At 55.7% G+C, this 13,630-nt stretch overlaps 1 protein-coding gene across 2 annotated transcripts; it reads right to left on the reverse strand.

Annotated features, from left to right (window-relative positions):
* Nucleotides 1-70: 70 nt before the first annotated feature.
* GSS (glutathione synthetase) lies at nt 71-12,594 on the reverse strand. 2 transcript variants are annotated; one of them, XR_015702880.1, is made up of 14 exons: nt 12,445-12,594; nt 11,862-11,995; nt 9,921-10,066; nt 8,365-8,440; nt 7,703-7,842; nt 7,432-7,548; nt 6,891-6,971; nt 5,595-5,672; nt 4,186-4,252; nt 3,347-3,541; nt 3,076-3,157; nt 2,552-2,741; nt 1,597-1,797; nt 71-405 (listed from the first exon to the last, which is right to left on the reverse strand). XR_015702880.1 is itself a non-coding variant. In XM_087749493.1 (13 exons), the coding sequence occupies exons 2-13, from the start codon at nt 11,988-11,990 to the stop codon at nt 1,674-1,676; spliced, it is 1,425 nt and encodes a 474-aa protein (XP_087605619.1). In that variant the 5' UTR covers nt 11,991-11,995; nt 12,445-12,594; the 3' UTR covers nt 71-1,673. The 2 variants fall into 2 exon arrangements, 1 of the variants encoding a protein (XP_087605619.1); XM_087749493.1 differs by having other exon boundaries at nt 71-1,797.
* Nucleotides 12,595-13,630: the final 1,036 nt, after the last annotated feature.

Consider the following 13,630-nt stretch of genomic DNA (forward strand, 5'->3'; position numbering starts at 1 on the left):
CCTGACCCAGGAAGAGGCAACCACCTCTGCTTTGCAGCCCGTCTCAGACAAAATTGACACAAGAACAGTGTTCAGATTGCACATACGTATTCATCTCTCGCTGAGGGTAATCACCACCCCCAAAAAGAAACAACCACCCAGCAATCACAGAGTCACTCACACTTACAGAACTGGACTCTTTCCAAGGTGCAGGACTGATGATTGGAGCGCCCAGCAGCAGTGCGCCCAGCAGGGTGCAAGCTCTGGCAATCGGCACCGTCATTCTTCAGAAATGCTGGCTTTACGACGCTTCTCGGTGGTGTCGCTGAAAGGGCAGAGCTGAGGCTGCCTGGGTGCTTCACCAGGGCACTGCCAGACAGGGGCATCTTTTATCCCTTTGGACTGCTCGGCTGAGGAAGAAGAGGGCTGGAGAAAGAGGCAACGGCCCATGGGACGGAGAACCTGTACACCTCACGCCTCTGCCCCTGCACTGCTGCACTGTTCCCACTGATCCATGAACCCTGGAGGGAGACGTGTCTCACCGTGCACTGGTGCCGGTCCCAGAGCAAAGGGCTTGGCAGCTGGGGCTGCACCCGCTCAGCCTCTCCTGCAACTCTGTTACTTCCCTGCTGCAAAGCTCCCAGTTTCAGCCCGCCCCACGTCCCAGCAGGACCATTACCGAGGTCAGGGCTCCCTGACACTGCTCTTGGGCCGTACATGCAGCAGCAGACGCTCAGTGCATGACTTGCAGCGGGATGTGCTGGCACAAGCCCTTGGGGATGCAGAATTTACCAATGCCCTGCCTGTGACACAAGGCTCCAATTCAGCATCACGCTGGGATCTGCCACCACTGAGGGATTCTTGTGCCCACCCGTGGGGATCTGTCGGACAAGGCTGCGGGAGGCAAGGGGAGCAGATGCAGCCCTCCCTGGGGAGGGCAGGGCCTGCCAGCTGCATTCTGCACTGCTGCCTGCCTTGTGTACCACAGGCACTGTGTGGGATGAGCACCCAGGCCAACAAAGCAGGAGTCAGGCAAAGCAAAAGCAAGCAAGAGGCCCTTGGGCAAATTACACCAGGGCAGCTGGCCCTTGTGCAGGAACCCTGAGGATCCTCAGGCACAGGGAAAAGCAGAAATGAGGGGAGCAGCGGCACCTGGGGGCTGGAGGGGCCACAGGCACGTGGAGCTGGGCTCCCCTCTTTAACCTGGACCACAAATCCCGCAGATAAAGGCCGTTACTTGCACATCCACCTTTCTCCTCCCATTCCTTAGGCTTTGGGTTTGTGTGTCTCCAGAAGTAATGCAGCATGAAGGAGCATGAAACTGGGAACAGCGCAAGCGCCTGTTGTGGCACATTCACCCATCAGCTTTGCTGTACGTACCCCTGCCTGCAGGCTAGACCCCCCCAAGGGAACACCCAGAGCACTGCAGGCCTGGGAGGCCACAGCTGGGACGGGTGTGGGGCAGGGCTCCCTGCCCAGGCAGAGCGAGGGAGTCCCTTCTTCCTGCAGGAGGAAGCGCAGAGGAGAAGCTGGGGCTGGCACGCAGGACTTTTGAGCAGTTGCGTCCACACAGTCCCTCCTCACCGTCCCCGCCACATCAGACCGTGGTAAGCGCACCCTAAGGAGAACACCGCTGTGGCAGATCAGCTCTTCAGGCAGCAGAGCAAGGTGCGCAGCATGGGGGCATCGCCTCCTCACACCAAGTAAGGAGTGTCCAGCACCGCCACCCCAGCCGCTACCCCACCGTCTGCGTGCTCGATCGCCTTCGTCCGCAGGAGGTGGCCGGCAGCCTTGTTCATCACCATCTCCTTGCCCTGTCTGCAAAGAAAAGGGCAACTGAGCATCTGCAGAGCAGAAAGCTCATGGCATTTCACCTTGGACAATTTGATTCACGTTCCCTGCCACAGCGCAGGGCAGGTAACCGGCAAGTAAAAGCCCCAGGGCTAATGCAGAGGTCCCTGCAGACAACAGAGCTGAGCCTGTTTTGTGCTTGCCAGCAACAGTGCCCTTTCTCAGCTGGGCCATTTTGGTCTCATTGCTCTGCACACAGGCAGTGTCAGGTTCTGAACGCTGCCAGAGTACATTTGTTTCTAAAATTGTACGAGAAGGACTTTGATTTATAAGCTATGGAAACATTTCTATGGGCCTACAAGGGTTTTAAACAAAAGCAGCAGCTATTTAGGGTTGAACATGACCGCATTAAGCCTTCAGATATTTCTGAGACTGCCGGGGCTTCAGAAAAGCATGTGGCTGCATCCAGCACCCAAGAAGTGCTCCCCGAAATCAGGGATGAGACGTGCCAGTTCCACCAGTAACCACCAGCACCAGCTCTGCTGTTTTTCAACAACTCGCTTGGCAGCAGGTACGGAGCAGCAGTTCAGTGTCTGAACGCGGTGCTCGGAGAGCTGCTGACAGGGGCAGAGCCTCAACGGTCACATCTGTCCCCTGTACCTCCACCTCCCCAGAGACATCTGTCCTGCTGCCATGCTCAGCCAGCACAGAGGGGAAAGCTCCTCACCCAAGTGCCGGCTGGAGCAGGTTAACCACCCTGTAACGCAGGCATGTCTCTCACCTGACATAGACACCAAAAATACCGAGCTCCGAGATGCACTCGGACACTTGTAGGGGACTGTGAGCCCTCAGCAAGTAATTCATTGCTGGCTGTGGGTTGATCTTATCCATCAAGATGTAGGAGGTTCTCTCAGGGCTGTCTCTGATCTTCTCCAGAACCTGCCTGAGCTCTTCACCATAGAGGTTGTTCCCTGACAACAAAACCAGCAAGTTGAGCACTTCCCAGCACAGCAGAAGCCGTTGGCCCCAGCTGTGCAGCCCCAGCAACCCAAACCAACCCAGCCTTTGCCTCCCCACGTGCTGCCTGGGCTCCCCACACCCCAGCTCTGGGGCCCAGGGAGCTCCTCCAGGAGCAGCACTACCTTACTGCCACAACTAGTCCCCGTGGCTACACGAAGCTACAAGCCACCCTGCCCCAGCTTTTATCCCTCAGCACAGCCTCAGGAACCATCACAGAGCCACTGCCTCTCCTGGATAAAGCACAAACCACAATGAAAACCCACACAGACCCGCTCCAGCTCATACCTCCACCTTCTCGCTGTGGCTTCAGTACAAACTGGTTTGGGTCAGCGATAGCGGCAGCAGTGATCTTGTCACCCTCTTCACCCTGGCAGGAAAGGATGGCAACAGCAAAGTATCAGGGAGGAGCAGGGACTCCTCGACAGACCCCTCTGAGCAGGATCAACAGGGTCCCCCAGGGACCACAACAAAGCCCTCTCATCTTCTTAACCAGAGAGAATCATGCAGGCCAAGCACACTGCGTGTTGGTTCCTGCTGCAGCCCTGCTCACACTCACCACGTCCAGGGAATAGAGTCCAGCAAACGTTGCTCTTATTCGAGCGACAGCCTCGGCACGGCCGGGCAGTAATCTCTCCAGCGTCCCTGGCCGGCTCAGCTCCTGCTGGACCTTCTTGGTGCCCGCGAGTTGGGTAGCAATGTCAGGGCACTTCACTGCCCTCGATCTCTCCAGCAACAACCGTGCCTCCCAGTTCTGAGACAGAAAGAGAGCAGCCATCCCGTCAGCAAAAAAACCAAAAGGTTTTCTCCACTCTTTTTATTATTGACATATTTGCCTCCTCCCTCCCTGCCTGGCAGGGATGGGGGGTGGCAATAGCCCTCCGGAGACAAGCAGACATGCATACATGGATTTCCCACCACCTCTGGAAACAGCACAGCCAGGTTAGTCCACTGCCTTTGCCTGCACCCCCTCCCCAGCTTGTCCAGTGCTGCCACCTCCAGACTACAGCAAGATCTGGTCTGTATTGTTATTACCTGCAACCTAACAGTCCTAGTAGAGGACAGAGTGTGATCTGCAAATCAAGTCTAAACCCTTTAAGCAGGTGCTAATACCTGTGTTAACCCATATTGTACAGAAGGAATTCAGTGCTGCAGTAAGAGGTCACCACGAGTGGTTACTGGACAAGAAAGCCACTCATTTTTCTTATTGCATGAGTGCCAGGGACACTCGCGTGCACTGCCGAGTCACCGCTTCCCAATGCCATCAGCCATGCTGGACAAGACTAACCCCACCCAGGACAGGACAGATGTCCCTGGGATCACCGGGCGTTTCAAACTTGCTGGGCAAAAGCCATAGTGTGGCCATAGCACGGGTGGCTTCGAGCAGTCAGTACTGACCTGCTGGTCGTAGTTCTTTGGCACGTAGCCCTCTCTGTAGTACACCACTGCTACCTCCTGGCCGTCCCTGGAACAGAAACCAGAAGCATTCACAGAACCAGGCCAGTCCCTGCCTGCTTCTGGCCAAACCCCCTCAGCACCAAGGGGGCTGCAACGGGGTCAGGCAGGCAACGCGTTACAGCATTTGCCCCTTCTCCTTGGCCTCCTGGGCTGTTTTTGCTCCTGGCTGGCTCTGCCAGAGAAAGCTGAGGACTGCAAGCCCTGGCTCCTCTCCACTGAGCCCCAGCTTGCTTGCCCTGTCCTGAGACACAGGGAGTTGACACCTGGCCTCTGCCCTGACTAACCAAAGTCTCAATAATTCAGGCACCCAGACCAGCAGGGAGGCAAGAACCTAATTTTTTTAGTAGCTTTTGCCACCAGGAGCCCGGCCTGGGACATTCTTGAAGCTGGGAGGGAGCAGGGTCTTTCTCCAGTGGCAACTCAAGGCAGGACATCAACTCAACAACCTGCCTAGGCACCAAAACACCCTGCCAGCGCAGGGCCATCAGCATACCTGTAGCACCACACACCCAAGCTTTGGCCACAGAAACTGTGCGTGTGGTCAGGGAAAGCAGCACAGAAACTGCTGACAGCCAGGCAGTGTAATTGTAAAGGCATTCATCAGTAAGAGGAGAGGATGCTCTGGAGGAAGGACAGTGGATACACTATTCCTTTAACTGTCTGGCGATGACAAGTGTATTCAATAAACACAGCAGAGGCACCAAAGGTCAAACCATGGAAAAATTAGCCTAACTACAGAAAAAAACATTGGCATGAAACCATACAGCTCCAAGCTCGTACAGCTCCGAGCACACTACCCTGGAAATAGGATGAATGTCATACTTGAGACCAACTGCCAGCACTTGGAGCCTGCGACCCGCACGTCCTGGCCTCCACAGGGAGTGGGCAAAATGCTGAGTGCATTCAAGACCAACAGATACCATAAGGACATGCAATGCTTCCTCTTCTAGCACTAATAACCCGGCCCAACTCCCGCTGGCAGAGCATCACGTGCACAGTAAACAGGATATGTCTTTGTGGAAGCCTCTGAAATAGCCAGGGCTTTTCGTAGCAGATGTATGCGGAGGAAGTAAAGATCCCGCAGAGCTCTTAAGGCTGCAGCTTGAAGGAGGGAAATTATGTTTCCAGCTGTAAGGGACTGGTGTGTGTCTGCAGAATCTCACCACAGTGAAAACAAAATAATTTCAGCTCTAAAGGGAAGCAGCAGCCTGGAGCAAAGAAGAGAACTGCTTTCTCAGAAAATCACTATTTACACTCAAAACATACCACCAGCTTTGGTTGAAAATTCCCCCTTACAGCCCTGTGTGCCCAACACACAGCCAAGAACGCACACCTTGGCTCATACTCACATATACAGCCTCTTGGCATCATCCAGAGACCCCTTTTCAAACACATCTCTGAATCGCTTCCTGATGACCCGAATATTCCTGTTAAGAGAGGAATGGGAGAGTCACCAGGCTGGGCATAGTTACTAGAAATAGTTACTAGACACCACAGGTGGAACCGGTGGCTCCAGCAAGGAGGATCTGTAGGCTCCTTCAGAAATAACCTCAGGCTTTGTACTATGGAGCCAGAGGAATCCTACAGGCCAAAACAGTCCCTGTTTTTAGCTCCTGTCCTACGTTTCCAGCCCGAATACTGTAGGAATCGGAACACGTGCCTAAACACCCTGGATTTCTCCATACTCAGCTTTCACCTCCTTTCCTGAGAAAAGTCAATATTTTGGTTTTTTTATCCTTACACAACAGATTCACTCACTGTTGGCTTCAAAGCCACGAGCTGCAGGCAGACAGTGACTTCCTGCATGTTTTACCTCCTTCAGGCTTTATAGTCTTTCCTCCACACAGCGGCGGTGTGGACTTGCTGATCTGGAGACACAATGCGATGCACCTCCCACTGCTCCAGCACAGGCTCAGGGCCAGACCTTATCAAAACACCTTCTCCGAGCCCTTTACTCCACTGCCGCGTTGCCTACTTTGCCCAGATCTTTCACAATGGGTTTGAAGCTTCATTAATTAAGCTTTTATAAAATACCCTGTGCCCAATCCCAAGTCAGAGAGCAAGCACGACCCTTATTAACCCCACTGCTCCTTATTGTCTCATCTAAGAGACTTGGCCCACAGCAAAGCTGGTGCAGCTCTGAGGATTACACAGGCACAAAATCAGCAAGGAATCAGCCCTGGAGACCAGAGGCTTTGATGGCTGCTGGTATTTCCAGCGAAGAGCTGGCGAGAGGCTTTGGGAGGCTGGTGAGAAGATGAAGGTGGGTGCCGAGGCTAGACAGGAGGCCACCGAAGGAACACTGAAGAGAGCTGCGTAACAGACCACAGAGATAAGTCCAAGATAAAGGCTGCCCTGTTACATACCAAGACATGCCCTCTCATAGTCCCAGAAACTATAAAGCGTTTTAACTTTATCCTTGAGTAGGTGACAAAGTAAAAAGCAAACGGATTCTGCACACCTCCATCTTTCCCTGGCCTGCTCCTACGCTCCCACGGCCATGCTGTGCCTGCTGGAGAGGCTGGAGACACCCCGCAAGCTGCCTCGAGGGAAACACCATGATCTGGCAGCAGTTTGCTCTGCTTCCCTTTTCGAAAACTGTACCGTCTCCTTCCTTTCCCATCCCAGGAAAATTCAACCTTTACCTGTTCCAAAGCTCATTTTCTACACATCGCTGATCAAAAATGTTCCTCTGGACTTCCTCCACCAGAAACATCACCACAGCACTGGAAGAGATACCAAGGACATCATTAAACCCAGAAACACTCCACACGCACCCAGGATCACCAACTTTTCATCTCTGCGATTCAGACTTCCTGCACTGCTCCTGCTCACTTTCTCCAGTGTTTCTAAGGGTCAGCACGCAAATGGAGAGCAGTACTGATCCTGCGTAATTACCGAACCAGTCCGGGGCATAAGCACAAGGGCAGGAGGAAAAGCAAGCTCTGTGCAGGGTTGTTGAACCACACAACTGCTCCAGGGTCCCTCTGCACCTCTCTGCCCTTGCGACACAGCAGCCTTGCATGCTAGGACAACCGCATTGCTCTTCCCAGGGTGCCACAGGCTTTTCGAGAGCAGCCCGTCTAGCAAACAGGCATCTTTCAGAAAGCACAGTTTCAAAACCAAAAATGTGCATCCCCAGGGGAGACAAGATAACCCAGCCTGCAGCACCTCCTCTCTCCTTACCTTTGAGAACCGTAGAGCTCCCAGGCTTTTGCAATACCCAAGGCAAGCCCTTTCGATGGGTTGTTGGGCAGCAGGCACGATGCCTCCTTAGACTTTCCCAGCACTTTCAACACCTGCCTGTGGAACAAAAAAAAGCTGTAAATGCCATGACAGCCCCCGACCAGACCTAGGGAGCAGGAGTTTGCAGGGCATGCAAAGACACGGAGTGCAGCAGGCCATGCGGTACAGCTGCTGCAGCGCCTAGCGGCACAGACCAGAGATGCTCCCTTACCCATGGACCGCCGCAGTGCGGGAGGTGAGGCCTCCAAAGCTGGCAGCAATGGTGTTTATTTCTATCTGCTTCAGAGCCGCTGTCCCATCCACCCCACAGTCAAACATGTAATCAGAGCGGTTTATGCCTAAAAACACAGACTGAAACAGAGGGGAGGTGAAGTGGGTTCTCCTGTTGCCTTTAACTGCAAATCCCTTTGATGACCTCGCTTCAAAATCCTCCTAGTCACCTTCATTTTGATAAAAACCTCAGCAAGACGGGCCCGTGGGCGCTTTGCCCCTTGCTGAGGGCCCACAGCCATCCTCAGTGCTCCAGAGGAGTTAACAACACTTGTGAGTGCAGGGACAGCCTGTCTGGCGCAGGTCCCGACACGGCACACATCCTTGCACTTTCGCAAGGTTCCCAGAGGACAAAGACAAACCATATTAAATCCTCCCAGTCAAGGCCTGACTGTTTCCAGCAGCACAAACCAAAGGGCATGACTGTCAAACAGGGCAAGGTCTTGAACTCACAGGTTGCTACGATGTCTCAGTTACGTAGGGAGCGACCAGGCTGACTACGGGACAGTTCAAAGCCCACAGCAGCAAGCTTGCAGACCAGGCAATCCCACCGCAATGCAAAGGGACATGGCTGCTGACCACTTGGGTCTCCCGCCAAGGTACCTGAGCCAAGCCTTCCTCCAAAACTTGCGTGTGGATTCTGAAGAGTCGAGCTGTGAAGTCATCTACCTTGATGGTGCTAGAGAGAAATACAAACCAGATCAGCCCCCTTACACCATCACAAAGGAACAAGAAAATTAATTCCTCTCCAGAAAAAATCCTTAACAGGGACATTCTCCAGCACAAACAGCAGGGCTGTGGCTAGACCAAGTCCCACCACACTGTTAAGCATCTCACCACGAATGCACTCCTCATCAAGGGCCACAGTGCACAACCAAAACGCAAATCCAGTTTGCTCAGCACAGGCACTCTACAAAAAGCACCGCTGTGCAGAGGTCACTTTCGGTTGCAGGGCAGAGAGACGGGGCAAGCAAAAGCACAGAAATGCAGCAGAATTCTGCAGATACAGAAAAGAAATCAGAAGTCTCTCTGGGCTTGAATGCACAGTCCACAGAAGCAGCTTCACGAGCTTCATCAAATTCCCCCTGTCCTATTGGGCTCCAAACCCCACACGTTGTGGTGCCAAGTGCTTCAGCGGCGCTGCTAGAGTAGGTCTGGCTTTTCTGCAGGGTCCCAAATCCCTGAGCTAACTGTGAGCAGCACCTCCAGGAGCTGCCCTGAGACACCGCGCAGGAGGCGGCACAGGGCAGGCGCCTGAGCGCACACAAGCCCCAGGCGCTGCGTTCCTTAACCACAGGTATAAACATGCCCCCACAAGCTCTGGTTGCAGCCAGCTCTGGAACAGGCGCAAGCATTAAAAGAGCTCTGAGGGGTCAGGCTTTAGCAAAACAAGAAGTATGCTGGAAAACAGTCTACTTTGTTCTGTCCTGGTGCCAGAGAGCCAGCAGCACCTGCGCAGACAGGCAGCACGGAACAGGCAGCAGGAAGGGAAATGGGTTTTGTGGAAGGATCAGCCCTACAGATTATTGGGGCCACAGTCAGGGGTGGTCGCTCCAGCACAGGGCAACAGCCACAGATAAATCCAGCAGAGTTCATGAGCCAGAGCTGACCAGTCCTCCGGCACCCAGAGCTTGTGGGTCACCTTCCCGGCATGGCTGGGAAAGCAGGGGACATGGGGTGACTGATCAGAGGTAGGTGTCAGGGAAGGAACAAACACCTTCTCTTCATAACCGTGGGCAGGCAGCAGAGCTGGTGGCTGTCGGATAGCCACAGGCAGGTGCAAAACAAGACTAAGAGACACCACTAAATCTAGGCCTCAAAGACGACTCTAGCAATTTGAATTTAAGGCCCAGGGGCCAACAAGCTCACAAGTAAGAATTCACAAGCTTGAAACACTGGCAAAATTGAAGATCTTTGCAGGGAGTCAACTCTTGGCCAGATATCTCATCTTCTGAGGCCCAAGGAGACCTCAAAACTCAGAGGCTTGATGGAAATTAATCTTAGGACAAATAATGCAGCAAAGGAGACAATCTGCAGAGGACAGGAGTGCCCGCCTCAGTTTGAAGGACATGAATGGATGGAAGGCAGGAATGCCTGAAAGGTGATAAATGCTTTGCATTTAAAATATTTCATTAAATGCAATGTGCAAGAAAAGTTACCTGGCCAGAGTATGCTCCAGGAATTCTTTGTTTTGACTAATAGCATCCACCAGCAGGTTAAAGTCTTGCTGAACAGCGTACGCTTGTTCAAACAGGGCACTTGGTACTGCGGATGGGAGCAGCGTGAAGGGAGCGTAATTCACCACCTGCAAACAAGGATGCAGCAGCAGAACAGTCAGGTCTACGCAGTTTAAGTGGGGCTAAAGAGGTGCTTCCGCTGCTTCTCTGAAGGCTGAAGCCACCCCTAGCTCTCCTCAGTGCACCCTGGACAGACACACAGCCTCAACCCTGCTGACCCCTGACTTTTGAAGGCTTTGCTTTACGAGCTGTCCGTGGGGCACTGTGGAGGCAGGAGCAGCTGCTCCAGAGCTCGAGCTGGGCTTCCCTCTGAAGGATGCTCTGTTTCCACCTTAACTAGAAAGCATTGTCTCCAAAACACCTCAGTTTCAGAGACAAGGTGAATTTGCCACTCCTGGGTTTTGGCCTTCAGAGTCGCTTTCTCTGTTCCCTGCTCACTAAGTCCCAAGGGCAACTCTGGACCCCTGGCTCACCCCACAGCTCAGCTGAGGGCCACCCTCAAAGCCAAAATATTACACCAGAGAGAAGTTCCCAATTCACCTTGATTTTTACACAAGACAAGGGACACTGGAAGTGTGTTTGGCCTCTCCTCCCAGGCTCCCTCCTCCTCTTACCCTTCGAGGTCCCCTCAGAGCGCTGACCTGACCATGGGGCTGACATCAAGGAGCAGCTCCTGTGGTGGAGACCTCCCTCCTCGTACCTCTGCCAGCTCCCAGCACAGCTGCCTGCTTGCCCCCAGGCTCCTCAGGGACCCGTCCCTGACTGTGTCCCACCCTTCTTGCACAGGGGTACTTCTTCCCCAGACAGCATCCCCCTCCAAGAGGCCGAGCCCCCCCATCAGCACCCTCACCCCACCCAGCTGCCGGAGATTCACCAGAGATAATCCCACGCATCAGCCACCCCTGTCCCCGTTGCCTCATCCCAGATACGGGGCAAAGGCTGACTGGGAGCTGGGAGCACGCCAAAAACAGAGGCCCCCTCCGAGAGACGCTCCACTGGTTCAAAGGGTGGCGAGAAGCTGGGAGAGAATCATAGACTCACAGAATCCTTTAGGTTGGAAAAGACCATTAAGATCAAGTCCAATGGTTAACCCAGCACTGCCAAGTCCACTACTAAACCATGTCCTCAAGCACCACATCTACCCATCTTTTAAATACCTCCAGGGATGGAGACTCAATCCCTTCCCTGGGCAGCCTGCTCCAGTGCCTGAGAGCCCTTTCGGTGAAGAATTTTTTCCTAATATCCAACCTAAACCTCCCCTGGCACAACTTGAGGCCATTTCCTCTCGTCCTATCGCTTGTTACTGGGGAGAAGAGACCGACCCCCATCTCGCTACAGCCTCCTTTCAGGGAGTTGTAGGGAGCGATAAGATCTCTCCTCAGCCTCCTCTTCTCCAGGCTGAACAACCCCAGCTCCCTCAGCCACTCCTCGTATGACTTGTGCTCCAGACCCTTCACCAGCTTCGGTGCCCTTCTCTGGCCACACTCCAGCACCTCAGTGTCCTTGTAGTGAGGGGCCCAAACCTGAACACAATGGATGAACTCCCACCACCACACACACGCAGGGCTCCTGGCAATTTCCCAAACCTTTCCAGATCTATCCCTCTCCTTGGAAAAGGGGAACTGTATCGCAGGGCTGTCTCTCAGGGAGATGCACTCATCAGCAGGATGGGGTGTGAGTTATAGCCCCCAGGTCAGTGGTGCTTCAGCCAGGCAGCTGGGTGCTCGCTGTGAAGCAATGCAGGTTGACAGGGCTCAGCAAGCCCAGGGGTGGCAGCCGGCTCCTCCCCGCGTTCCTCTGGCTTTGCTGACTCACACCCTGGCCAGCATGGAACACGTCCCATGGCTCCGCTCTGGCACTTACATCCGAGGCGTTGGGCTCGCCCTCGGTCCGCATCAGCACACCTTCCAGCAGCGCCGCGTCCACGGCCACCGACGCTGCCTCCCGGATGGCTGCCTCGTCACGCAGGACGTCTTCCCACAGCGCAGCCATGGCCTCTGGGGAGGCAGAGCAGAAGTCACCCACCCGCTCCCCGCAGCCTCACCTCCCTCCCCGCCGGCAGCCCGGCCTTGCCCTCCGAGGGCCGGGGCAGCCCGGAGCTCCGCACCCTCCTGGCCGCCCGGCTCGGGCACCGGGGCACCTCCACACCCCCGCCGAGCCCCCGGCCGGGCAGGGCCGAGCGCCCGAGCCGAGCCCTGCCTCTGGAGCCGGCAGCGCGCACTGCCCACGGCCCGAGGCCGCGCCTCGCCTCAGGAAGGCCCGAGCGGGACCGCAGGGCGCGGGCCTGCGCAGGGCCGGGCCGCGACTCCCCTTCGCCAACGCCGCCCGGCTCGGGGGCAGCCGGGGCCCGGCCCCGCGGCGGGCCTGCCCGGCGGGGAGCGGAGCCGACCCCGGCCCCTCGCTGAGCCGCGGCCCCCGATCCCGGAGCCCCCCCGCCGGCACCCACCTGCTCCCGGCCGCTCCGGCCCGCCGCTGCGACCCGCGCCGCCCGCCACCAGGTGATTGGACACACCTCCCCCGCCCCCGGGAAGATTGGCAGCGCCGCTGACCTATCAACGCGGGGAACGACACCACCGCCTGCCAATGCAGCTGGCCGGCGGCGGGGGGAAGGAGCTGTGGGAGGAGCTGAGAGCGCGCATGCGTGTCTGGAGGAAGAGGGGCGTGGTGCCCCGGAGCGGGGGTGCGTCACGGGGAGGTGTGACGTCATGCTGTGATGTCAGGCGGGCGGGAGCAGCGCTGGCGGGGGCTCAGGGAGGTGCTCGCCCGCAGCGGGGGCCTCCATCTAATGAAAACCGTCCTCTGCTTCCATGGGCGGTGCTGCTCAGCCCTTACCTGCGGCGGGAAAAATTCAGAGCCCCTCCGAGTCATTATCAGCCCTAACGACGTCATCCCCCGCAGAAGGGACACAACACCCACGGCACCGTGCAGGCGGTGCGTGGCAGCTGCAGGACCCCTGGGGAAGGAACACCCTGGCAGAGCAGAGCAGGGCTTCCCCCTGCCGCTGGTGTTGTAGGCGCTACATCCAGTGGGGACGCGGTGCGGCACGGCTCAGGAATTGGCGCTGCGTTTGGTTGCTCCTGGTGGAAAGCAAGGGCTGCGCGCCATCCCTGCAGTCGCAGAGGTGAGGTGGGCACCTATGCCCACGGCGCCTATGCCCACAGCCTGAGGAACAGGTAGGGGCTTGCTAGGGATGTTCTCCAGGATGGATCCATGGCCAGCACTCGACAAGATTGTGTCTTGCCTGTATATCGGGGGACGATAATTTTACTGATTTATTGGGGTAGATCTTCTTGTGCTGAACAGAAGTACTCTCCAGTGCAAATGCTGAACACCTTTCCCTGCGGAGCTCCCAGCCTGCCGCGGTGCCGATGATCTTCCCACTGCTGTGCACCCAAGGCATCCTGGCAGCGGGAGGGCAGTGGGAAGGGAGAAAGACACAGGCACTTTCTCTTGTACCGGAGCTGCATCATCTGTTGCCTTCGTGGGAGCTGAAGTTTGCCCTTTGCAGGCAGGAGAAGACAGAGGAACTGCAAGCCTGGCTTTGGAAATTAAAGAACCTGAACTGAACCATTATTAGAAACATTTTCATGTTTTCTATTTCTTCAACATCTTCATTGCCCGCATCCCTCTGC

Source organism: Nipponia nippon, unplaced genomic scaffold (genome assembly GCF_047370975.1).
Source record: "Nipponia nippon isolate SJK-2023a ecotype South Korea unplaced genomic scaffold, ASM4737097v1 scaffold_13, whole genome shotgun sequence".
NCBI classification, from domain to species: Eukaryota; Metazoa; Chordata; class Aves; order Pelecaniformes; family Threskiornithidae; genus Nipponia; species Nipponia nippon.